This window comes from Artemia franciscana, chromosome 5 (assembly GCF_032884065.1).
Source record: "Artemia franciscana chromosome 5, ASM3288406v1, whole genome shotgun sequence".
In the NCBI taxonomy this organism is placed as follows: Eukaryota; Metazoa; Arthropoda; class Branchiopoda; order Anostraca; family Artemiidae; genus Artemia; species Artemia franciscana.
In genome coordinates, this window is record NC_088867.1 from 13,520,480 (window position 1) to 13,547,935 (window position 27,456).

The 27,456-nt window shown below is 34.0% G+C and overlaps 1 protein-coding gene across 2 annotated transcripts in view; it reads right to left on the reverse strand.

Moving 5' to 3' along the window:
• The window catches only part of LOC136026998 (regulatory-associated protein of mTOR-like), a 272,404-nt gene that overhangs the window by 88,464 nt on the left and 156,484 nt on the right, over positions 1-27,456 (reverse strand). For both annotated transcript variants that reach the window (XM_065703879.1, XM_065703880.1), the window contains 2 exons: positions 12,325-12,399; positions 7,201-7,458 (listed from right to left, as the gene is read on the reverse strand). In XM_065703879.1, the coding sequence (XP_065559951.1) occupies positions 7,201-7,458; positions 12,325-12,399 (333 nt within the window). The remainder of the gene's footprint in view (positions 1-7,200; positions 7,459-12,324; positions 12,400-27,456) is intronic.

The window sequence follows — 27,456 nt, forward strand, 5'->3', positions numbered from 1 at the left end:
CAAAACATTTTGAAAAATTACATTTTTTTTTTTTAAATTCACAACTTGAATAAAATATGAAATGAAACATCTAAAAATGAGAAAGAGAAAGAAAGGCCGGAAGATAGCCTCCCCTCACACCCTTTTTTCCCCAAATGCATCAGACATAAATTTTGAGACGGCCATTTTGTTAGAAATACCTCAAAGGTCAGATAACAAAAACTCCTGTGTCGACACAACCACCGAGGGCACGGGGGCAGGCGTTGTAACTTATACCCTGGGGCAAATATTGTTCATATGGGAAGGGATACTCATATGAACTTCAGAGCGGGCTCATTTATTTGGAAAGTGAAAGTTTCGGTTCAATTTTTAGGAGTCAAGAGAGATCGGAGGGCAACAAGCTCCCTTCACACCCCCTTTCGCCAAATGCATCAGATAGCAATTTTGAGACAGTCATTTTGTTAATAATAGTTGAAAGGTCATATAACAAAACCTCTGGTGTCAACACAACCCCCAGTGCCAAGGAACAATCGTTGAAAATTATGCCCTGGTTGGTATACATGGTTCTAATGGAAGGGATGATCGTAAAAACTTCAGAGAGGGCTTATTTGATTGGAAATTGAAAGTTCTAGTTCACTTTTTAAGAGTCAAAAGAGATCCGTGGGTAAATAGCCTCCCCAGGCCCTTTTTCCCCAAACCCATCCGATAAAAATTTTAGATATCAATTTTTTAAGATAGTTCAAACATCATATAAGAAAAACTCTGATGTCAACACAGCCCCCCAGGGCCCAAGGGAGGGCGTTGTAAATTATGTCCTGGGGGCATATATGGTTCTTATGGAAAGGGATGCTCGTATAAACTTCAGAGAGGGCTCATTTGATTGGAAATTGAAAATTATAGTTCAATTTTTAAGAGTTAACAGTGATCGAAGGGCAATTAGCCTCCCAACCTCCACGCCCGTTTTCCTCAAATGTATTAGATAAAACATTTTTGACAGCCGTTTTATTAAAAATTGTCAAAGGTCAGATAACAAAAAAACTCCAGTGTCGAAAATACCCCCAGAGCTCAGGGACAGGCATTGTAAGATATGCCCTAGAATAGATGCTCGTATAAACATCAGAGAGGGCTCATTCGATTGGAAATTAAATGTTCTAGCTCACTTTTTCAGAGTTTAAAGAGGTCAGAGGGTAACTAGCCCCCCCCCCCACACGCCCTTTTGCCCCATACCTATCCGATAAAAATTTGAGATGGTCATTTTGTTAAAAATAGTTCAAACAACAGATATTAAAACTCCGGGGTCGACCTTCTAGCACTAAAACCGACCTCCTAATATCCTCCCATTTGCAGTGCAAATGGGAGGATAGCTCTATATCGAAACTTTTTGCAATCAAAACGAACAAAAATCAATGATAAAAAAAACTCTTCTAAAAAAAAGTTTTTCAATGAAAAGTAAAGGCAATATTAAACTTGAGATCAGCAGATACAAATACCTGTAAAAATTCAAACTAAAAACAACCAGAAATTATTATTAAGGCCGTGATTAAGTGAACTGATGGAACTCGAAAATCCCATGTTAAAATTAAAAATTTATATTTAAAAAGTACTCAAGTATTCATTGGCGGAAGATACCGCTTTTAATATCAGGCCGTAGCTTCTTGAAGATGCTACAAAATGTTTGCTAGGATTTTGCTCTATTTCCTCTAATTACTTAGAAATCTTAGAAAACGTCTAGCTCTTTTTCACAAGTGTACTCTATGAAGGATATTGCTTTTAGAACAAAATCGGTACTATCATTTTCCTGTTTTCAAAGAGTCCCATAGAATATTTTCTGCTACCTGAAATTTTGTTTCAGATCGCCCTAGAGACCAGATTGACAATCTGGTACAATTAACCTGCTATTTCCGCCAATGAACAAGTGCTATTCGAATGGTTTTTGACAATCGACGGTCTCCAGAGAATTGAGGGACAGAAGGCTACCCTAACTTCAATTTTGAACCTCGATGTTTTCAAGTTCACTTAATCACGGCCTTAAAGCATAAATGAAACCAAAAACGAACACAAATTAAACAAACAATCAAACTAGTGCGGCACTAGTTCCAGTACTGAAGTAGTTTTCAAAATGAGAACATTTCATAAAATCGGAATATATTCTCACAATCTTGATGATCTGACCTAGTTTGCTGGATTGCATTAACTGTGTTGTTACGAATTAAATTGTTGAAACTGGCTGTTTAACTTAGTTGGATTATAAGATATTATTATTACGAGCATAGAGATTGGATGCTAGAGTACGGACAGAATTATGCAGGTTCCACTGGGCCACCTAGCCAAAATAATCAACGCATACTGTTGGCCTGCCCTATTGTAAGATAAGTCTTTTTCTTCTGTTATTATCATTTGTTAGAGGCCGCAAAATTTATATTTTAATATGGCAAAATACAAAAAGGGGCTTTGGCCTTTGCTCGTTTCCAGAATTACCCACAATGGCCGGCTCTTGTGGTTAAACTGATGAATCAACCTGGAAAAACTTTTCGACATGCTGTTTTATGCTATTGGTCACATGACCTACAGAATGTTGGAAAGGGAAACCTGCTGGGTTTTAAGGAAAATTATCCCGTTTTTTCTATAAAAAAAAAGGGTGCATAAGGAATAAATAATGCTTTCGTGAATATGAAAATCATTCAGATATTTAAATTGAAATTATAAAAAAAGGCAACGAGAAAAGAGGAAATACAGAAGAAACTGCAGTTTCTTTAGGCTTAAACACTTCGATTATTCGTAATCAGCTTAAATCTACTCAAGCAGAAGTAGAGCAAAATAAACCAAATTTGATCTAAGACATTCAAAAAAAAAAAAAAAAAAAAGAGAGAATATAAGTACGCCAAATGATGGAGCGTCAACAATTACTCAGACAAAGGATACTCAAAATATTCAGCTTATTGTGTCAGAAATCTATGACTCGATGACACTTGAATATAGTGGCAAATTTCAGCAAACTGAAAAATCCCTAGTAAGGCTTAAAGGTCAAATTGAATCTCTAGAATTTCGTGTTGAAAAACTTGAAAAAAGCTGGACGATTTCGAGCAGGAGAAGCTGCAGGATTCATTAGTATTTTCTGGATTAAATCAAACACCAGGAGTTGAGTTAAATTTGGCTGTATTTGATACTACTGTGAACAAGATGGGTTAGTCAACTATAACGCAGTCTCAAGTATTAAAGTCTTAAAGTCTACATTCAGACTTATGAACCCTAAAAGTGAACAATCTGAGAAGGAAAGCAAAGAAACTGTATTATGAACAAAAATTACTTGAAAATCAAGGTAACATCAAAGGAACATAAGAGTTATTAATAATATAATGGGAAGTAGGAAAGATTCTGAACTTCATGCACCTGAAATTGATGGTTTGGAAATTACAGACAAACATGCAATTGCAGATCAGTTTGGTAAGTACTTTTAGAGGTTGGAGAAACTACACAGCAAGTAGGTAGAATAAGACCAGTTCCAGAAGGAGGAATTTTGTGATAATAGAGGAGAGGGTCTGAATTTTCAGTTTGAGCCATGTACTAATTAATCAACTCAATTAAATCCAACTCAGCTGACACTGACGGATTGAATGTTCGTGCATTCAGGGCAGTTATGACTAACCTTCTACCCTGTTCGTTTCACACAATGAACGTCTCAGTACAGACTTGAAAATCCCCAGAAGCATTAAAAGAAGTGAAAAAAAATCCCACTACATAAAGGAGGTATGAAGTTGAACACACAGAATTATTTCTGTGTGTATTTCTTACCTTACAGACCTATTTCAATCCTTCCATTATACTCTAAGATAATAGAGGAAATTGTGCGTCGTCGTTTTTATGATTTTTTGACAAAAAGGACTTCTTTCAGAAACACAATTTGGATTCAAGAAGAGTTATTCGACGTCTCATGCTGTGCTGTACCTGTCAGATCTAGTGAATACAAATCTTGAAAAAGGTGAACTTACTTTTACAGTATTTGTATATTTCAAAAAGGCATTTGATACAATACCTTTTAATATTTTATTATGTAGATTAGAATGTTTGGGCGTCAGTTCATTGAAAATGAACATTATAATTCTAGTAAAATTTTGAACTGATGAGCTTTCAGCAATTAATATCATTATAAATCAAATATTCAGTTTAATTTAGTAGTTCTTTCTAAGATTGTTCAAGACGAATATAGTTCCACTACAAACAAGAATTTGGAAACTGCACCATTCCTTAACTGTAAAAACCTAAAGCCTACTGTGTCATTGTCGCTTCATCGAAAACGAATTATGTTACAAATATTTTCTTTTCCAGTTATTACAGCATTGGAAATGAAAATAAAGATTAGAGTGAAATAAAATCTTGATCAGATGATATTTCAACACTTAATATCATTATATATTAAATATTAAATTTGATTTTATTGGTACTTTATAAGACTGTTCAAGACACATATAATTTTCACTAAAGCGCCAATGACGCAGCAGGTTTTGGACTTATACAGGGAGAGAAGGAGGCGACGCCTAAACTCTTTTGTAGTAATTTTTGTTCGTTTCAAGCTTGATTTGCATATTCAATTCAAGTTTCACTTGTTTTAAGATTTATTTATTCATTTATATTAGCATCTATTGTATGTTTTTAGCACGTATTTTTCATTTAATTTCTGTTCGTTTGGCGTTTCGTTGGGCTTCATTTGTACTTCAAAACCAAAACATTTTTCGTTTTAAGCTAGATTTGCATAGTCAATTCAAGCATTACTCGCTTTCAGGTTTATTCATTCATTTACATTAGTACTTCCTGTATGTTTTTGCTATGATTGTTTATTTAATTTCTGTTCGTTTTGGGCTTCATTTATTCTCTAATAGTAATTTCTGGTCGTTTTGAATATGAATTTTAAAAGGTATTTGTATTTGCTGATCTTAAGTTTAGTATGACCTTTACTTTTCTTTGAAAAACTCTTTTTTCTGAAAGTTTCTTAAAAATAAATTTACATTAATTTACAGTAAATAACTGATTGAACTCAAAACGAGCAGAAATTAACATGATTAGGGCTCAGAACCCCTGTGCCTTCTAAAGGCCACAACATAATTTGCACTTTACTGAAAGAATACAAATGAATGTGCATTTTCAGTTTATTATATATATATATATATATATATATATATATATATATATATATATATAATAATAATAATAATAATAATAATTTATTTATAACCCACAAAGTACATTAAACTGTGGAGTAAACACACAAAAAAAGAAAAAACAAGACAAAAAACATAATAACATAAATAACATAGCAGCATAACGACATACAACATAAATAAATTACCTCCAATCAAAAAATGGCCAATGAGAGTCAAAAACACCGACCATTTGCCGAGTTTTAAAACATATATCTTTAGATAAATGTTTCAGTCGCGAGGGCGCATCAACGATGTCAAGTTTAGAGACAACTGTATGATTCCGATACCACCGAGGCAGACGCAGCAAATACTTGCAATACTTAAAATATCCTGAGCGTATTTTCTTTGTATCTTTCTTGCGAAGGAGGAAAGCAAAACCAGAAAGATAAAAAACAGCAGGGGCACAAAAACTAGAATAAAGACGGCATAGTCCATTTCGGTTATACCGACCACGATTTGGTGAAATTTTCGCGTATCCAACCCGCATACTTTTCAGCACGCTGGACGTAATAGCGGAGTAAGTAGACGAAAGTGACGTAGAAAAAGAGAGACCCAACCATTTAATACTTGCTGAACATGGTATAGTTGAAGAACCCAAGCAAAGAGGTGATCCTGGTGGAGGACTCCCAAAACACAAAAAATCACATTTGGAGGCATTAACTGAAAGGCCTACTGTGGATAGTGCGGCTGAAAGCCGGTAGAAGTTGGTAATTAGGCTATTTTTTGTCCGGCTAAGAAGCAGAACATCATCAGCATATGCAACGTGACTAATGCCTAAATTATCATTGTAAAAAATTGACGGTTGAAGACGTCGGAGACACGAAGCTAAAACACATTTAAAAATGCTCGGGGATAACACGGCACCTTGCCTAACGCCTTTTTTAACAGGAATATACTCCCCTACCATACCATTCCACTTCACCCTAACTGAAGAATTAGCATACCAATACTTAAGCACGGAAACAATAGAAAGGTTAACACCCGAGGCTGCAAGAGAAAACAAAGCATTTGAATGAATTACATTATCAAAAGCACTATATATGTCAACAGTCAAACAATACAGGGGACTTTTTTGAGCAACAGCTTGTTTCATTAGCCGACCCACAATATGGTGAGCTTGAAAACAGCCCATACCTTTTCTAAAACCAAGCTGGAAGGGTGTAAAATTGCATATATATATATATATATATATATATATATATATATATATATATATATATATATATATATATATATATATATATATATATATACATATATATACATATATATATGCTCATATTTATTCTCAAAGATCTGAACAACTATGCGTAAAATACGACTGAGGAGAAGATCTTGAAATAAATAATTAAGAAAAAATACTAAATGCTTGACACAAATGTAGCCGAACGGATCTAAAGAAAAATAACCTGTCTATATGTACAAAATTGAGATCTAAGGGAGGAAATCTTGGGCCAAAAAGCACCGTTTTGGGCCGTACAAATACACATACTAATCAGTTAAGCCTATGTTCGGAAACGCACCCGATTCCATGCAGAGCTATAAGGGCACAAACGATACTGAAACGGTGAGCAAATGCCCAGGGGTCACTTTCATCACCTAAACGGGACACCAGATCTCAGATTGTAAGGCCGAATGAGCCCTCCCAAGCTTTCCATAATCATCCGTTTTGTAGGACTAGAACAGAAAAAAAATACGAGTGACATATCACTCTTAACTAAGTCACCGCCAACTAATCTTTGACCAATTCTGTCTCTTCTGTAGCTGTGCTCATTTATTTTAACATTTATAGCTACTGCAGAGGGCAGTGAGTTTTATCCCTCTTCATTGAGTTTCTTTCCACTGAAAGAGGTTGAAATTCAATATTTTGAAAAAAGCTCCCCAAATAATTGACGGGCTTCTTGGACCTGTTAGTAAATACTATTCAGATTACAAAATTTTCATTATGTTTTTAATGGTTTCATTTGCCTATTGCATAATCTGGTTTCATTCGCACATTGCATAATCTGACAATTGGTAATACCTCAGGTACAGGATCCAGTAGCAAATCAAATAATTTTTCATGAGCAGAGTCTCTTACGCCAACCCATCTTGCTGATTCAAAATTTTCCCAGCTTTTTCCAAGTGCAATTACTGCCCATTGTCGTAAAAGTGGGTCACTGTCTTGAAGTTGCTCCAGTGTGATAGATACTAGAGATCCTGTAAGTGCTGCTTCTTGTCCCTGTGAGTAGTTCCAGACAATACGAGCCAGGACAAAGGCAACAAGGCTTCGTTGATCACTCTAAATAAAAAGGAAACTTAAAAAAAAAGAAGAGTAGAGCCTTATTTGCATGAGGAAGGAGTGATTCTTAAGTTCTAAAATTGAACACGAAGCGATCTTTAAAAGCTCTTTTTTTAAAGAGAAAAAATCAATTTTTGAGAGCATAAATAATTTTTAAAGATATGTGGATAGTTTCCTCCATGGCAGAATCCGTGATTTTGTTTGGAAAGAGGGGAGGGGGTAGGAACAACAAATGATTTTTATTCGGGGGGGGGGGGGGTTTAAGGTTTTCTTACGTGAATTTTTAAGATAAGTTTATGAGCCGGGGAGATATTTCTTAATTTTTTAAGGATAGACAGTCTTTTTACCTGCATTTTGAAGACAATACGGGTGTCAGAGAAATATTTCAGGAGAGATTCAGGAGGTTCAGAGAAAAAGTCTCCGGTGGATGTTCAAATAAGGTTTTGAACCGTGGGAAGGCTACAGGAGACGAAGTCATCGACAGAACAGAGAATGGTTGGAAACTGCCAACAAAGCTGTTGTAGAATATCGGAGTGCCCATTGCTGCCAGGTAGGGCAAAGTTTCCACCCTAAGTACTGTCATTTAGAAGAAAGCAAATGTTTCTTTGAAATTCTATAAGTTAGGTCTTTACTTCGTGGTTTATTGTTCTCAGTATTTGAAGGAAGCATTCTTTATGTACACTAATTTACTAAGTTCCACACGAATTATCATATCGCAATCATTGTATTTATGAAAGTATTTTTGGGTCAGATTTTATCCTTTTTAAAGAGGAATTTCAACATTTCAAGAGCGGAAAATACTACTGAAATTTAAAATTCAGTAAGCTGATACCTTCTTTGTTTGTGAAACTAAAGGAATATTTTTTTTAATGTTTATATATATACATATATATATATATATATATATATATATATATATATATATATATATATATATATATATATATATATATATATATATATATATATATATATATACATATGTACTCTTAGATAGATATTTTCTGGGGTAGAAATGCCTAGATATAAAAATGATGATAAAATAAATAACTAAAACAGGGAAAATCTTCAGTTAATTAAAGATTTAGAAAAGTATAAATAGTTAAAATAATTGGATTTGTCCCTATTGAACTGTTATTTGTACGTCATGGAAAGGCAGTGTGGTGTCCAAAAATACCTATAAATAGTACATTAGAACCCTTTACTAAGCCACCTTTAGTCTAGGAAAAAGTAGAAGATAATAATAATAATCGACAAAAAGAGACAACGAAAATACAGAAATAATAGGAGAAAACAACATAAAGAAAAACGTGGAAGAAATATGAAATAATCAAATTAATCGAATTTTTGCAACCATATCTACGTTTCAAAACATTTCGGTAAAATTATGAGAGTTCATATAACTGAATTACCAATAAAGTGAATATACCACTCGATGCTTTTTTATGTTCTTTACGAATATAATAATCGCTTCTACCGCAAATTCAAATTTAAGCACTTTTTGAGCTCTTAAAAATGACAAATTTAAAAAAATTATGACAGTTCATATAACTGACTTACCAATGAAGTGAACATACCACTCGATGCCTTTTTTATGTTCTATACGAATACAATAATCGCTTCTACCGCAAATTCAAATTTATGCACTTTTTGAGTTCTTAAAAATGACAAATTTTCAATTAAAGTATGAGTTATCGCTCGTTTTCCACAAAATAATACTACATTTTCTTAGCACCATCTTCTTTCGGTCGTTTTTTAATAAATAATGCTATATTTTCGAAGTGTTAAAATTATTTATAATAAGGTTAGTTTAGGTTAGGTTAGGTTAAAACCTAACCAACTAGGTTAAAACCTGAATTTGCGGTAGAAGCGATTATTATATTCGTAAAGAACATAAAAAAAAGGCATCAAGTGTTATGTCCACTTTATTGGTAAGTCAGTTATATGAACTGTCATAAATTTACCAACATTTCTGTATAACAACTATCTCCGTATTGCATACTAAAAACTCCAGCTAAAAAAGAATCCCTAAACTAATTTCACCACAGTTGAGGAAAAATAAACAACACTTCTTAGCCTCCCTCACACTGATTACCTACAAAAAAACACTTATAGAGAGAAACAATTAACAAAAATCTTCACACTGCAATCAGAAGCCACGTGGAATCCCTTTCCCAGCAGAAGTAATCTCTATAAAGCCATGTTTAAGCTCCTTCAATAGGAATTTCGTCCATTTCATATTGAATAAGAACATTATCAAGACTCAAGATGCATTAGGTGTTTTATAGGAGCTATCGGAACTGTTGAAGGAGATCTAGAGATTTTTAGAAAAAAAGAAAATCCAGAGGCTTATGATTCTTAAAGTTCTAAGGACATTAAAATACAATCTGAATACTTGCATTGGTTAAGTGGAAAATTAAACTATCAATAAATATGTTTAAAACGTAGAAGAAATCGTAAATTTAGTCTTTAATGATAACACCACTATTCCAAGATACGCAGTTTTTGATAGATGCTGGCAACAAAATAAAAAACAAGATGAAACTTATGTGAAAAATTTCGTAAAGTAACAAGCTAATCTTATGGCACTACAGAGATTAAGACAATGTAGCTTTCCTTCGAAGGCTTAGTTACTACTACTACTGCTACTACTACTACTAACATCTCAATGCAGCACCATATGGCCTAAGGCCAACACACCTGCGCATACTTCTCCTCCATCCCTTTCATGTGAAATCTCTTTCACGTTAAACATCCTAAGTTCTAGTTGTTCTTGGAAATCTACAGGTTGTTGATATTTGACGTCCCACGGAAGAAAGATGTTATCGAATTTAACTGACTAGTTTTGCTTGTTTATTGTTATGGTTAACGTAGGAAAAATGAGGAAAATGTGATGCTTCCCTAAAAACTTCACATAGAACATCTCAAGGTTTAGTTGTCCTTGGAAATCTATAAAGTGTTGATATTTGAAGTCCCACGGAAAAAAGCGTTATCAAATTTATCTAACTAGTTTTGCTTGTTTATTGTTAGGGTTAACGTGGGCATACTGAGGAAAATATAGTGCTTCCCTAAAAACTTCATATCAAACATCTCAAGGTGTAATTGTCCTTGGAAATCTGCAGATTGTTGATATTTTAAGTCCCACGGAAGAAAAACGTTGTCAGATTTAACTAACTAGTTTTGCTTCTTTATTGTTATGGTTAACGTGGGCATACTGAGGAGAATATGATGCTTCCCTAAAAACTTCATGATGTTGAAGCAAAAAGAAGAGACATTTTAAAATCGCTGTTTTCAGTATGAATACACTTAAGATGAGTCCAAGAAGCAAAAGATCTCCAAAGTACTTTAATGCTAGAGCCAAAGTTTTCTTCCAGAGAGGATTTTTAGAAGAATAAGGATTGTAAAAATCAAAGAAAATCATTATTTTCTTAGTTTTCAAAACACAGTTTTCAAACTGTGTATTTTGAAAAAATTGCCAATATAATACACAAAATTATGAAGTTTTGACGAGAAGATAGTTAATCGTTAACCCACAAATCGATATTTTTCAGAAGAAAAAAAATATATAGACAAATATATTTTTTTGTTATAAATTAATGGTAGATAACGCGTCTATTTAACTTTAAAACATTTTTTTTTTCTTTTCATTTGTCATGCATCTCAAAATGACCTATAGCAGTGTCGTATATAATTACTATCTATAAAACGGCTCGTATAGGCTCAAGTCATAAGTTGGAAAGGAAGGGGGGTATTATAAATCTTTGTGGAGTAAAAGGAGGAAACAAAACTCCAAAGGTAGCGGGACCAACTTTTTCCAAAATTTGCGAGGGAAGGGGGACATGTGCTGATGATATAATATATGCTGATAATCATACGCAGATGATATTATTCTTTTGAGTCGTCCTAAAGCTAGTTTGATTGGGAATTTTAATACCCTTTCCAGAGAGCTTAAAGATAGAGGCCTTTTTATTAGTGTAAAAAATGCCAATATTTCCCATCAATGACAATAACCAAGTTTAACTAATTTGATAAAGGAGCAACTACTTCATTTCCAGTTTCTGATTATATTCTTTATCTAGGGTTATCTTATTGTGCTTCAGCTCTAGATTCAAAGTCAATGCTAATTTTAAATATTCAAGAAAAAACTAGGAAGGCATTTTGCTAAATGATACGGCTTCGTGGTATCTATGGTCGTGATATTTTAGACTCTCCTTTTAATGCAGTTGCCCTCCCACATGTTCTCTATCCCGCCCTTCTTTTTTCAGATTTTAAATCTACAATTTGTCTTCAATTACCGTTTGCTATTTCAAATATTTTAAATTTTTACTTGGTTTTCCAATTTGTTTTAGTAGCACTGAATTAGTCTTGCGGTTTGGGAATCAAGAACCGTTGGAATTAGCTACGATTAACAAGAATAAATTTTATCAAAAATCAGAAAATTTTCTTTTTATGCATAATATTTTCCCTTTTTCCAGTATTTAAGTAATATTTAATATTTTTTTTCTTATGTATGTTATTCAATCGTGTTATGAAAACTATTTTAAATCAATGCTTTGTTTCGTTTGTCGCAATATTTCACTTTCTTATGCAGTGTTATTTATGTATTTTATATACTCCTCAATTTTGAGGGAAATGAATAAATGAAACAAAAAGTTAAGGAGTCACTCACTCTAAAAAAAAGCACGCACACTAGATGGCCCGTGCCATGCCAGTCAGACAAAGAGGCAAGGCGTGGTGGAAGTGCACCACGCGCGGTGAAACAAGTGATTCTCGGAAAAGTACACCAGACGACGCTAAGTGAACAACCCCTGGAGTAGCCGTATATACAACATCCAAAAAAGGGAGGGTAATATGAAATTGACTTACCGGAACTGTAGGATCTTGCAAAGCAGCTAAAAAGTATTTATGACCACCATCACGCACTAAATCTGCTTGATGCGTCTATAATGCAATTCAAAAAATTGTAATTAATAAATGGTTTTAAATCTCTCAAAAAACAAAATTGGAAAACAACAAATTAAATCAATTAACAAAACGTCCAAATCAATTATACTAAAAGATTTACATAGCTGAGTATTTAACAGCCAGTAGATTTGACAGCAAATGTTGATAAACAATTATATCTAATAATATTAACTGAAATGCTAAAGTTTTATGATTAACAGTTATTACCAGGGACGAAACCAAGACCAACCAGGGATGCACGCAACGAAAAGGCTAATGATTAAAAAACATAACAACTAATGAGTGATGTTGCTAGTTCAGCAATCCCAAAATGGGAACATGAATTGAATTTGAAATTAACATTTTAAATTTAAAATTAACCTTTGAAATTTAGAATTAACCTTAAAACATGGCCTTAGAAATCAAAATTTTAAAGGTGGAACAAGAATGAATTATCTGTGAAGAGCTAAATACAATTCAACTTATACCATATTGTTTGGTGTTTGACCAGTCTTCTATTTCTGACCAGATTTACTTCTCGAAACGTATTCATGTCAGAAAATACATTTTGCACGCTGATCGGTTTTTTTCCTGCTATGTAGAGCCGTTCGAAGAGGGGAGGGGGGACTACTGGGGGAGCTATCCATTTTGATCAAATTCTTCACTTTGATTCAGCTTTTTTTACTTATGTTTGAGAGAAGGGGTGCTGTAATTAATTTTGCCATGGGCACCAATCTTAGGAACGGCTCTACTACTATGAAGAGCCTGGTGAACAGATTAAAAAGACACAAATACGAACAAAATTTGTCTAGGGAAGTTCATTAGCGTTTTAATAAGCCGCCTTTACACCTTTCTATCAAGTCCAGAAGAAGTTCCTATTTTGCTATTAATGTAATTTCTACTATTTTATTGAATATCCAATACATTAATTGGAGATAAATAGCCCTTTACTGAATGAACACTATTGTATTAAAATTGATTTCCTGATTCAAGTTCATAGAAATTACGACTGTTCTAGTATGCAACTAACTAGACTGTTGACCGTATGATCGTTTGAAGCCACGGTAATGATACTAGTGAAGTATGGTCCTGAGACGAGGGCACTTCAAAGGGCTGAGGAAGACATATTAGGTATTTTCCAGAGGAACTGAGTAGTCTTAAGCACTCGTTCGACAGTAAATCAAGCAGTAATCTTTAGAGAAAATGTGGTTCAACTTCACTTACTAGGGTAAAAAGGAAAGACAGGTTAAAATGGCTAGGCTAAGTTTTGCCGATGAATGGTGACGTATTGCCAAAGATAGTCCTTTTTGGCCATTTATTTAGGTCCGAATAAAAATCAGGTCATTCCTTACGGTTAAAAGAGGTCCTTCGGAATTATTTAAAGGAAATTAGAACTTCTTAGGAGGGAGTAAAGAGCGAAGCTTGAAATAGATTGGGTGGAGGAAGAGCGTGCGCAGCTATGTTGGCCTCAGGCAGCTTAGTGCGCCAGGGGGTTGTTCATTAGTAGTAAAAGTTTTAGAGTATAATTTCACAGAACTCCAAAAATAAAACTGGGTGGAGGAGGGGGACTTGAAGAGATCCAACGCTTCAACAGCATCTTTGTCTAACTTTAATTCTATTTAGGCTACTAGTATTACTTTCAAGTATATCAAAGGAAACTGGAGATCCCCTTTGAATATGTGATCATGTACACTGAAAAATCTTGCAAAATTGTGACTCAAAGAAGGTACGTTATATGTTTTATACCTACCATTAAGCTGAAAATTTAAAATTGGGGCTTGACTAGAGGAGATTGCGTATCCGGGTTGGCTAGAGGAACCACTGATCCGGGTTAGTCATGTACAGTGTAAATTCTTGTAGGATGTATTTTATACAAATAAAAAATATTTACCTTTCTGCAAAAAGTTGGCGATGGGACAAGAAGGGAGGCATAGGACATCATATAAGGCATGTGTCTACTATTTTACTCCAATAAATATATTGAAAACCTCAGCACTATTCCTCTTTAAGCTTGGTACAATATGCCTATATTTCTGCTATTAAGTTGGCAGTGGGCAGGGAGGTATGTGTGTGTTTGTGTGTGCCTGTGAGAGGGTGAGAGTAGAGGATATATGGGCTCGAGTTGTGCCTAAAACAATGCTGATCGAAAATTATTTCCAATTCTCGATTTCAACAAGATGCTAAATGTGTACCTTCCTGCATAACAGTTGGCTCTGTTAGAAAGTATTTGGGTGGTACATGAGCCTACGTGGTGCCTATTACACTGATTCAAATATCCTTGCATGATTCCTGTTGAAACAAGACGCTATGTGCCTTCCTTTCTGCTATAAAGGTAGAGATGGGGGAAGAGGCGGTTTAAATGACTAAATAACTGCGTTAATTTTAAATAACTAACTGTTTTATTCACTGGTATTACTTTAAAGCCTTCTAAACGGAATATGAAAATACAGTGACTTTCCATGGGAAAACAGATGTCCAGAGTGATAGTAAGCTGATGCAGCAAAAAAGTTGAAATTCAATGGACTCAATTTTAGAAACAAATGACAAGGCTAAAAGGCAGCCGCCGTTTTCTTCGTCATAAATTTATCCGCTGACGTTACATTTCATGTCTTAAACCGGAGATTAAAAGGATGATTAAAAAAAAAGACTTTTGTTCACTGAGAGAGTCAAGCTTAGAAACTGAAAATATGAATTAAAAAATAAAACTCATTATATTGCTTAATCATTTCGACTTTCAAAATTAAAGAGCTCCTTTCTTGCCTACAAGAGAGGAAATATGAGACCGAAATTAATACTTTTAATTATGTAGAAGTAAAATATTTTAATGATGTAGAAATTAAATATTTTAAATGTAGAAAGAATCTTGAGAGGACAAGTTTTAGACGAAGTTAGAAATCTCATTATTTAGGAAGCACCACTCAACAAAGTTCTATGGATGTTAGAAAGCAGATAATTAATTTTTGAAGGTTTTTGAAAGGCTGACAGAGAGAATAATTGATATCATATCGGACAAAAATTTATCAGAAGATCAAAAAGAAGCATAAGTCACTTAGTAAAGCTGCAATTTATTTTGATACTGTAAAGGCTGTATTCAGGGGAAAAGTTAGTGGGTTTTAGTCCCCCCCCAAGAAAAAATGATTTTCCAACTCGCAAAAACGGAATAAAATGCATAAAACATATTACATATTTTTCATATGTATTTTAAAGATTTCAACTGGATAACAATCTTGAAAACGAGGATCTTGTCTGTTTTAACTGCTTTCTACAATAAGTGAAGAGAAAAGATTTGAAAGTTTCTGTCACGTGTTTGACAGACAACTCTATATGTCACTAAATTTGACACAGCAACACCGCAAGACACCGCAACATATTTTTTTTTTCATTTCTGCTTTTTGTTTCATTACGCGTCTAAATATTTGCATTTCCTTAGAAATCACCCTTTTCGTTATCTTTGCTTTTTTATAATAAGTATTTCTTTTGACTAAAAACACAAATCCATTTTCTTACTTATTTAATATGCTCTAATGTTTTGGAGATAAGTCTTTTAATTATTTAAAAATTTTGGACTCAATATTTGGATACTAGCTCTAAAGGTATGTGTTTCTTAGCTAGGTAATTAATCTGAACTCCTCCATACTTACCTACATCGGTTCAGCTCACCGGCACCTTTTAGAAGCAACACTTGCCTAAAACCTCAATTAACACAACACATTTGAGGCTCGTTCTTTTCATGTAACCTATCAGCAATCCTGGGAGTTTGTGTATTTGATTAATATTTTTGTTAATAATACAGCGATCGGTTCATTCTCTATCGACAAAACATTGTCCTAAAAAAATGTATGTCGCAACTGTCTCACTACCGAGAATTAGGCCACGATATAAACCAATAGAGCAGGTAGTGGTGTTTAATACTTTGAAACAATAGTCCAACAAGCGGAATCCAGAGAAAAGGAGGTACACTCTAGAGTTGGACAAGCCAAGGGAGCTTTCAATTGGCTAAAGCCAGTTGAAAAACAAAAAATTACTCTGTGGAACTAAAAATAAGGTTCTTCACCATTAATAACCTTTCTGCCCTTGTGTATAGTTCTGAATTTTGGAATATAAGCCAACTACAGGAAAAGGGAATCCTTGTGTAAGGGAATCCCATAGTAAAAAACACCATATGCCGACGAAGATGGAACCATCCACACGATAGTCCAACTCTACCAGGAAGACGTCTGGACAACAGCACATTTGTGGATGATTGGTGGCTCATTCTGAATTTCCTGGGAGCCTCTGGTGGCTCAGAAGGAACTAAGCTTTAAGGTAAGAATGTTCGCTACTCTGGCATCATTCTGATCAGTCAACACCACTGTCGAAAGGAACGGTGAACGTTTCTAAAAATGCTGATATTTGTGTCTATGGAGAAAGTTACTAAATAGTCTTTTTGAAATTCTCAAAGAATAGAATCCCCTCTAGAAGGGTTATAAACTAGGTGGTACCCTAAAGGCACAACAATTCTTCCTAATGAAGCCCATAGACAAGTGAAACACAGAGGGGACTTCAATCATAACGCTGTCGTTAAGCGAAAGAATGTTAAGAGAAAAACAAAGTACTTGATAGTTTAATTATATAAGTTTCTCATCAGAGAAACCTTTTGGAAATCTAAGATATCACATGTAGAGAAAATTTTCATCTCTGGCTCCATGGAAATAAATTATAGAAGATAAAAGGCAACAATCCATGGAGAGCAACAACCTAGTTTACAATCAACCTTTTCAGTATTTATCGCGGCAAAAAATCTAAATGAGATACAGAAATCCAAAAGGTTTCTGAGTAGGATAGATATTTCCATAGTGACGAAAAAGATGAAGTCAAACCTAAATACACTGTTCATTGAGACTCCGTAGCAGATTAACTTGGACTCCAGAGTATTCATTGGCATAAGAGAGAATCACTTGATTTAATAGAATCATTGGATTTAACTGAATCACTAGATTTAACAAAATCACCAGATTTAACAGAATCACTAGATTTAAAAGTATTACTAGACTTAACAGAGTCACTAGATCTAACAGAATCACTAGATTTAACCGAATCACTTGATTTAACAGAATCACTAGATTTAACAGAATCACTAGATTTAATAGAATCACTAGATTTACTAACACTTGTCAAGACAAGACATCTCTTGATGTCTTCCCTTGACGTGCGTTATGACAGTTCTCTTAACTGCAAAATTCAGTTTTATATCAATTATTGCACTGTTGATTCCGGGACCCTTCATATTTGAATTTTGTGAAGAAAGGGGCCCATGTCCGTAAGTTTCTTTGAAATGTCAGCTTGGTGATTTGAGGAAAGAAGTAACCGTACAGTATATTTAGCGATATATTAATTACCGATATGATAAGTATTTCAACGAGTGTATGGACTCAAAGCATCTGACTTAAAGCAGCTGATTGAAAATCTTCGTGAGAAGAATGCAGCGGTAAAACAAGAGAACACTGGCTTAAAATCTGCTCTTGTGGCAGTTAACCAGTGTTTAAGAACCGAATTGTACGTTAAACGCAAGAATCTTCTTATTCATGGAATTCCTAACAAAGAAAATGAAAATATTGAAGAAACCGTTAATGATTTTTTATCAGAAATGTCGGTATGGGACTACATGGATATTAAGTTCACGGCCACCTATAGACTTAGAAACAAAACTAAACGTCCAAGCAGAGAAAACTCACGTCCGGCATCGGACCCAATTCCTGTATCTGATCTAAATCTTCAACATAAGGATAATATTATGGCTTGTTTTGGTAGCCTAAGAAATACAGGGAAAAGCGTCAGTATTGACCTTCCATTCGAGTTGGCTAAAAGTCGAAAGAACTTTTGAGTATGGCTTATAATTTAAGAAATTGTAAATTTGCCTCCGATAAAGTGCCTCATACCAAAGCGGATCAAAAGGGGACTAGGTTACGGCTAAAATTTAAAAAGACTTCTAGTTCTAATTGGATCAAGGTTCATGACGCATGCTACGACCCACTTACCCTAGTTTTCTCCTCGACCAATACTGATTTCGATTCATGGACGGGGTTAATCCTCCGATGCGGATTAACGCTAACATGACACTAGAAAGATTCAAAGATTATAAATTTGGAGGGTTAATTTTAATGAAATTATATATAACCCGTTTGGTTAAGCACCCAAAATGAATTTTGATGAACATTTTGAGAAAATCATTGATAGCATATTTCGGAACTCCGGGACTCGGTGGGGTGTTCGGTGATGTATTCCCGGTTGCGCATCTTAACGTTCAGGGCTTAAATTCTTCGTTTGACGATATTCAATTATTATGTAGAAATTCGTGCCCTGCAATTATCAGTCTCTGTGAAACCTTTTTGAGCGAGAAAAATCCGCTATTTTTGGATATTTCCGGTTATATGTCGATATTTCTAAACCACAAGACGGCCCAAAAAGGCGGATTCGGATTTCACATGCAAAATAATTTTTGGGTCGTACTAAGACATGATTTATGTACAAATATTGAAAAGGTATTTGAGTCACTTTTTATAGAAATCCCAATCAGCACTAAGGAAAGGGTAATGATTGGCAAAGTATATCGTTCTCCAAGTGGATCTAAGACTGAATTTCTGGAAGCATTAGAAGACGTTCTCAAAAAAGTTTGTGCCGAAAAATTTGAAGTTGTATTAATGGGTGACTTTAACCTTGATCTTGCGGAATTGTCATCCAGGCAGTTTTCTGATGTCTTGTCTTTGCTAATTTCGCAAGGATTGGCTCCTTGTACAAACATACCGACAAGGATTTCAAACCAGTCAGCAACATTAATTGACAATATTTCTCCATCACTACACACCATTAAGAACAAAGTACTGCTTTTTGATACTTCCAACAGCCTGCCAGTTGCAACCTTGTTGCAACCTTGTTTCAAATCCTCCAAAATCCACAAAGATTAGTCCACCAGGATAAACTAAGATTCTGTTGCTCACCAGTGGAGCTGGATAGACTGAAAGAAGACCTTGGTACATCTTCATGACACTTTTCTTTACAAGACAATATTAGTTTGGGCAATTATAACGATATATTTGGCCAGTTTTATGACGCTGTTAAGGAAAAATTCACGTCTTACTGTCTAAAAGTTCCTTTAAGGAATCCTCGATCAAAAACATCAATACCCATAGCTCCCTGGTTAACATCTGGAGTTCTCAAGTCAATAAAAAGAGAGCAGAACCTTGAAAGAGTACAAAAACAGACCGAGTGACGCTCAGTTAGAAGCATTTAAGTTGTGCCGTAATATGCTAGAATCAATTATTCGCAGAGCTAGAAATAGTATATTTTGCAAACAGATTCGTTGATTGCGGTAATAATATAAAGAAAACGTGGGACGTGGTTAAAGAAGTTAGTCGGCCATCACTGAAACCAGAAGGTCTCTGTAAGTCTCTCATTGTAGATGATTAACTTATCACAAAAAAAGGCAAAGTACGACACCATATGAACAAATTCTTTGCGGAGATTGGGAAAAGGAAACTGCTAATAGCGTACAATATAGACAACAAGTTCCGATTGAATACGGAGTACCCCGAGGTTCTATTCTTTGACCAACCCCCTTCCTTATCTAGGTAAACAACCTCTAACGACTTTTCACACCCCAATCACCAATGTTTACAGTGGATTGTGTCATAAATTTTACTCTCAGGCTACGTCGGCGTTCACATCTGATAGTCGAGAAGAATTGGTAGCATTTGCTGGTGACATTACTCTAGTTGCTGCAGCTCCAGGTGAATCATCCCTTATTCTAAGGCTTCAAGCAATGAGTGAGAAGATACTCAATTGGTTTGACATGACTCAACTACCTTTAAATGTAAAAAAGTCGTACCTTCTTATTTTTTCTCGTACAGGTGTGAGCTGCCCCATAGTTACTGAGCTTCCTCCGCCAAGAGGCTCCATTAGTTGCCCCCCTCTCAGATTGATATATGTGATTCCTGGGAGTTCTTTAGGATGAAAATTTACCGTTTAAATACATTCAAGTAATAGGAGTGAAAATTTCCTGTGGACTTGGAATAATCCGAAAATTAGAGCGTTTATTACCTTTCCCTATCCTCCGTCTTTTATATTTATCTCTCATTTATCCTTATATATGTTCCTGTCCGTCTGTGTGGATGTCTACATTTCCTTCTGTACTTGCTCCTGTTCATCATCTTCATGAGAAAACGACAAGATTTATGTTATATCTTTATCTTTATTGGTATATCAATACTTCCACAGAGATCTCCCAGGTTGATTTCTGGACTACTTAAACTAGTAGGGAAAGTAAATTTGTACAGAGTTTGAAACTGGGAGGATATGATGACTCCGGCTACTCCCTCGGTTCGTTCAGACTTCGGTCTGGCCGTAACTGTGGGGCGTGCTTGGAACTTGGTTCCTGCTGAGATACTGCATTCTCGAAAAATTGGTTCCATTAAGAGACATATGTAAAGTTTCTTATTAAAGGTAAATATTTAATAATTTTTTGTTGTTTTATTTTGTGTTTTTTTTGGGTTGTTGTTATGTTGGCGTTAGATCCTCGATGTCGTAGAGAATTTTAAACTGTTTTTTATTGTCGGGTGATAGGAGGGTCGTTGTTTCGTGGGGACTGTCATTGTGTTGATTTCTTTTCCTTGTAATTTATATTAAAAAATTGTTTAGTATGTTTATAGCAAGTTTTATCCTTATATATTTATTCTATGTCGTTTCCCAAATAGCGAGCAATTTAACCCTTTAGGATATTGTTTCTGTTATTGTTATTTTATGAAAATAAATTGAACTTGAACTTAACAGAATCACTAAATTTAATAGAATCACCAGATTTAACCCAATCACTAGATTACGAGATAAAAATACGGAAATAATTGAGCCCTCGAGTCACCTTATTATTTTTTTATAAATTAAAACTATCGATCATTCTCCACCTATTCGAAAGGTTTATCATGAAAGTATTTATTATTATCCTTTTTGTTAGGCTGTTTTCATTCCACCTGTTACATTCAAACCTAAAAATCACATTTCAACACTAAAATTCGGGAAAAAGTTCAACAAGGCAATGCTAAAAAAGTAAAAACAACCCTTGAAATCACAAAAGGAAAAATACTTCCAGGGAAAAGAATGAATCGCCTAAATCAGTGATAATCAAAAGGGGCGGGTGACCATGAGCACCACTTGCATGATTGCACCATTCAATCCTTTATTTCTATTTAAATTTATTAGTTTAAACCTTTGAGGCTCATAACAAGACAATAAAAATGGATGTAAAATGGTAACCAAAACAGATAAGGTAATAAAATGCGCGGACTCAATTATTTTTGTTCCATTTCAGATCACAATTGCCTGCTTTGGCGTTGATGGAAAATTGCCAATTTTTGACTCGACATTGACAGAATCGACTATCGATAGAAGACTTCACAATCCTTTCAAGGCCTAAAAACAAGGGCTCACCTGAAGAGGACTCTACCTTTTATATTATTAGGACTGTTTTTAGATTCAATGAGGACTAACTATGTTGTCTACCCCTTCCCCCCCCCAAAAAAAAAAACTAAATGAAACCAGTCCTGTGATTTCAGGATTGATTAGTTTGACATTAGTGGAGACGAGTTCCAGCTATGAATTTCTGAATACATACCACCTGTAGATCAGTGTCAACTTTCAGAATGTTCAGATCTCAAGGATTTTCCTTTATCGTAACATACATAGTTTTTAAATGTAACATTACATATACATACGTAACATACATTCCACAAAGTCATAATTCAGATAATGGGTTGTTTTCCTTTCACTTCACTGAGCTTGTCTGATGCTTTCATGCTATACGCTGCAAGTGAGGAGAAACTTTTCTACAAGTGAAGAGCTCAAACTCTCCATTTCTAAAGTCATACCACTTGCAACTCAGTGTCAACTTTCAGAAGTTTACGCTTCGTTGATCTCAAGAATTTTCTTCATCGTAACATACTTACATTCCACTAGGTCACAACTGGGATGAGGGCAGTTTTCCTTTCCACTTTTCTGAACTTTTCTGGTGCTTTCATACTAAATCTAGTAGTATTCCAGAGATCCTGAGACTTTTTTCCAGGCTAGAGGGTGTTTTTCAAGTGCAAGTCAATTTATTTTAGATTTCAAATACACAAAAAAAGTATTTATGCACATATCTCTCATACTTGAGTACGAATATATTGAAAATATATTCGTACTGAATTTGTATTGCAAATAGAATTGAGTAATGCTTAAGTTATCTAATATTTAAACACTATATAATAGTATTAAAATGCATGGTTCAAGTACCTATGTTTAAATAGCTGTTCGGCAATGAATTCGATTGTTGGATGATTTCCGTGTCAAGGTCTAGAATATATACATATAAAAACAAAAAACAAAAAAAGATCTTCCCAGTCTTTGGGCAGAAATATTTGCTAAACCAAAAACTTTAAAATTCAAATAAAATATAATAACAGGTGAAATTATTCATTAACTCTGTGAAACCTGCGACAAGACAAAGATAATAACTCATGTCATCCTCTATTTTCGTTACACTTTGATCTTTTAAATCTCAAAGCATGTTTAAGCATACTTAAGTAAATTTGAATTTAATTTTAACCCCACGTGAACACAAGGGGTGGAGTAGGAATATTTCTTCCCTGACAAATGCAAGGAAATCTCTAGACAATTATGAAAAATTGGAGAGATAAACCTGCATTTCCAGTAGTTTCAGTCCTAGTGGAACGAATATTCCATCCCCCCCCCCCCGGAGATCATAACTGAATGCAACAGTAATCCCAAGGATTATTGTATAATATTTGCATTGCTTAATTTATTTATTACAATTGCCTTTTGATTAATATTCTAGCTTGCTTGCAGCAGAACCAGGGATTTTCCACCTTAACTAGCATCTGAAGTCTAGATGATCCGTGGGGATTTGTTTGACAGTGAGCTCTCTGACTCATGGCTGTTGAATTTGCAGAGTCACATCGCTAAAACGCACCACAAGTCGAAGGACTGATGACACCAGTATTAGACCTCCATCCCAAAGGACATAGGATTGCAACTCCAGAGTGCCATATATTCTGTTGATCGATTTTCTTTTTATTATTTCATTGACTTTTTATTTATCACCTATTGATCTACCTTAGTTCTATCTTATTTTTAAGTAATCGTCTATAGCAAAGGTAAAAGATTGATATATTTTGGAAAGTTTTTCAATTTTATTCGGAGATGTAGAATCAGTAATTTTACAGCTAGAAGTCGCTTTATAAATACAACATTACATGCTCTTATGCTCTGCATTTATGCTCTGCGATTATGCTCTGCGTTCTTTTTTTTCTTATGTATAGAACTGTTAATTCGAAGCAATACTATATCTAAATGATAAAACTCCGTTCATTTAACGGTCAATCATTCTCTAATTCAACTACATTTTTGCCAATACAAGATAACCAGAGTAAAAATTCAAAGCAAAGATTCAACTATAAATTGAGTCATTAAAGGCTCCATTATATTACCTCTACATCAACTGAATCCACTTTTAAAGAAAATTTTATCTGATATCTTAGTGTAAAATTGCTTGATGGATTGGCTATTTAAAATGAAACATTCAATGGCTTACCCTAAAATAACATTATTCAACAATGAAATCATAAATAAACATTTAAAAGCCAATTGGGACAATCCCCAGCCCAAATAAACTTCGATACAATCTCAGATCCGAGTACTTGAAAAAAAAAGAAGAAAAATTCACTCAATTTTTATCCATCACGTTACACAATACAACCCAAACAAGCAACATGTCTTTTTTTGTCACTTTCCCTGCTTGTGTTTTAATAATGTAAATTGAATGGGTAAGTAAGCGGCTTAAATATAAATCAGGCACTATTTTAAACCAATACGTAAAAGAATTCAAGGATTCTTCTCATTAAAACTATTTAAAATCTCTAAGGAATTAGCGACACTTCACCAATTTCTAAGAGAAAATAGGAAATTACGGAACAAGCATACAAACTTTAGAAGGGGAACAAATAAGGAATATACAAACATAGGACTACGAATAATTTATTATGAAAGATTGTCAAACTTAAATAATAGTTTTGCTTGTTTATTTGCACGATTGAACGCGACAACACTGACAAGAATAGGGCAATGTCTTAAAAACTTCAAGATTTCATAAAACCGCCCAAAGAAAAATCTTAGAAAGTCACAATTTTCACGGAAGAATATTATTATTAATATTTAGATTTTTTTTTATTTTCTTTTTTCTCATTCTTTCGTTCTTATTATATTGAATTTAAATGATGTATATATATATATATATATATATATATATATATATATATATATATATATATATATATATATATATATATATATATATATATATATATGCGTTTTTTACTTGATTCACCACATATCAACCGTTTGGTTATATGTGAATCATATTGATTTTTGTATGTAAATTTTGTTGTTGTTAAATAAATATATCATGATCATAAAATGAACCTAAGATGGATCCACTGGTAAAAAAAATGATTTTATTTTGGTTTCCTTGGTACTTAAGGCAGGGGATGAAAGAAGGAGCATAGAAAGATATGACTGCAAATGATTTATCACGAACGCTATACAAATCCAATTTTTTTAATTAAGGCATGGTGGAGAAATAAAAAAAAATTCTCAAAGTTTTATAGTTAAAACTCGTAAACCAGAGGAAAATGATCCAATCGATCACACGATTCGAGTCTCAACGCCTTCTAAATTCGAATCTCAATACCAAGAAGTGACGCCAAGGATGAAAAAAGAAAATTGGTGCATGTAAATTGGTGGAAGAGATATTCGTTAATTCAATAACTCTAAATTTACAAATAAACATTTAAATATCTGAAAATATTAAAACTGCGTTCCTTACAACATAGATATTAAATTTCATGTAGAATCGATAATTTGGATATGAAGGTATCAGTCCTTTGACAAAATTGGGATTCTGGCTTCTAATTTCGTGTATTAGAAACGACGGTGCTTGAGCAAAAGATTGAAATAATATTTTTTTTCGCTTTTTAACGACTGCAGGAATGTTTCGGATAATGATCAAACAGTTCGTAGTGAAAAACTATTTGATAAAGTGGTATCAAGTTTTGATGTTGCTCTTTATTTTCAGTATTTTTTTATTTAATTAGTTAAATTAGTTAGTCAGTTGATTATTAATTAGTAAATTAGTCAATTAGTTAAATAATTTAATTAGTTAAAACTCGGGACCACGGGCGTACTAAAATAAATGTAAAACGAATAGTTAACCAATTCAAACCTGGATAATTTCAGTTTCTAATGGAGGTTTAAATTTCCAACCTCGTTTGCTAGCTTTTGCAAAACAGGTAACTACAAATCGCTCAGTGAGATAAATTCAGGTGTCATGGATTTTGGATATCATGGGAAGTAAAAGCACCCGCCCTAAATACAAACAAAGCCTAAGACCATGAACTAAATATACCTAAAATTATGAATTTAAGTCAAATCTGACAATGCTGAAGTGAATCATGAATAATTTTAATGTTCCAGAAGATAGTTTATTTTTATTGAGCAAAGGTGCAGGAATATGCCCTTCAAAATTCACATTACAATCTTAGCTAATAGTATCAACTGTCCCCGCGGGCTGCAGAATAATGTCACATCTTTCCGGGGGCAAGATAAACTAAGAAGTAAACAATATTGTCATTTTTTCTCTCTTGTGTCATACGATAAGGCGAGGTAAAGAATACGGTATTAACCTTTACGGTCCCAGCCTATACTTCATAGGCATATGAAGGGCTAATTCCTAGCCCTTCAACCAGGAAGTGCAATTGGGGGGGGGGTCAGCCATCCTGTTCTTTTGCAACTTAGTAAAGAGCGAACCAGGCCCATTAACCAAAAGTTCCAAAACACGTACTGAAAAAAAAACTGTCCAATGACAAAAAAATGCCACTTAAAAACTGATTCAGGAAAGGTAACTATTATTTCGATTAAACTTAATGGTAAAATTTAATGTAAAAACAAATTTATAGAAAATGGCAAAAGAGCGTAAAACCCTTCAAAAATGGGTTAAATAGAACAAAAAATGCACCACCGGAATCACCGTCGAAAATCTTATACATGAGATTTGAATTCCCCCTGTTTGGACGACAAGGGAAAAGACTTTTTTTGTACGAAAGACACTAATGTCTCGTTTTTCAATTTTTTTTTAACCCCCTGGATGATCGTATAAAAAAAGCGGGGATGAAATGTTGGGAGAGGGCTTATTTGGAAGAAATTTGAAATATCTAAAGCTTTCTTTCAGAAAGAAGAGGGATCGTCCCACAAAAAAGTGAAGCATCAATTTTTGCCAAAAGAAGGTCAAAAGGCCGGAAATAGAAATTCTAAGGCAGCCAATTGATTTTTTATTGTCTACTTTTTACTAGATTTAAATGGAGTGTCAAACAGTTCGTAGTAATGAACTGCAAGTAAAGAACAAAAATAGTTAAATTTTAATTAATTAAATAATTTTAATTAATTTTAATCAAATAATTAAATTTTAAAATAAAGGTAATCCTCAAAGAGAAAGATGACAACGTACTCCTCGAACCCTTTACTAATTTATTAATTTTATTTTGTTTGTGTAAAGGAGGTAAAAAGTAAACCGATACTTTCATACTGTATTTTAATAAATATCCTATTGTCTTCTTTAGTTTCATGGCCTAAGTTGAACAAAGATCTTTTATAAGCTTTATTGCAAATGTTAAAAAAAAAGAGTGAGAAAGAGAAAAAATTAGTTCAGCTTTTCGTACGATAGTAAAGAACAAAGTTGAAATTTAAAACAAAAAAAAAATGATTCTTAGATCAATAATAAGCTGAAATAAACGCTCAAATAATCACTTAAATAAACTGAGCCGGGATGTTTTTCGATAGCTTTAGAATTCTAAAAACTAGCGTTTTATTGAAAACTAAGTTTGTCCGAGGTTTTTTAGAGAGTTATAATTGCATATTAAAAATTGTCGAATCATAGCCGGTGAAAGACTAGTAGGTTTTTTATTTTCTGCATGCTAC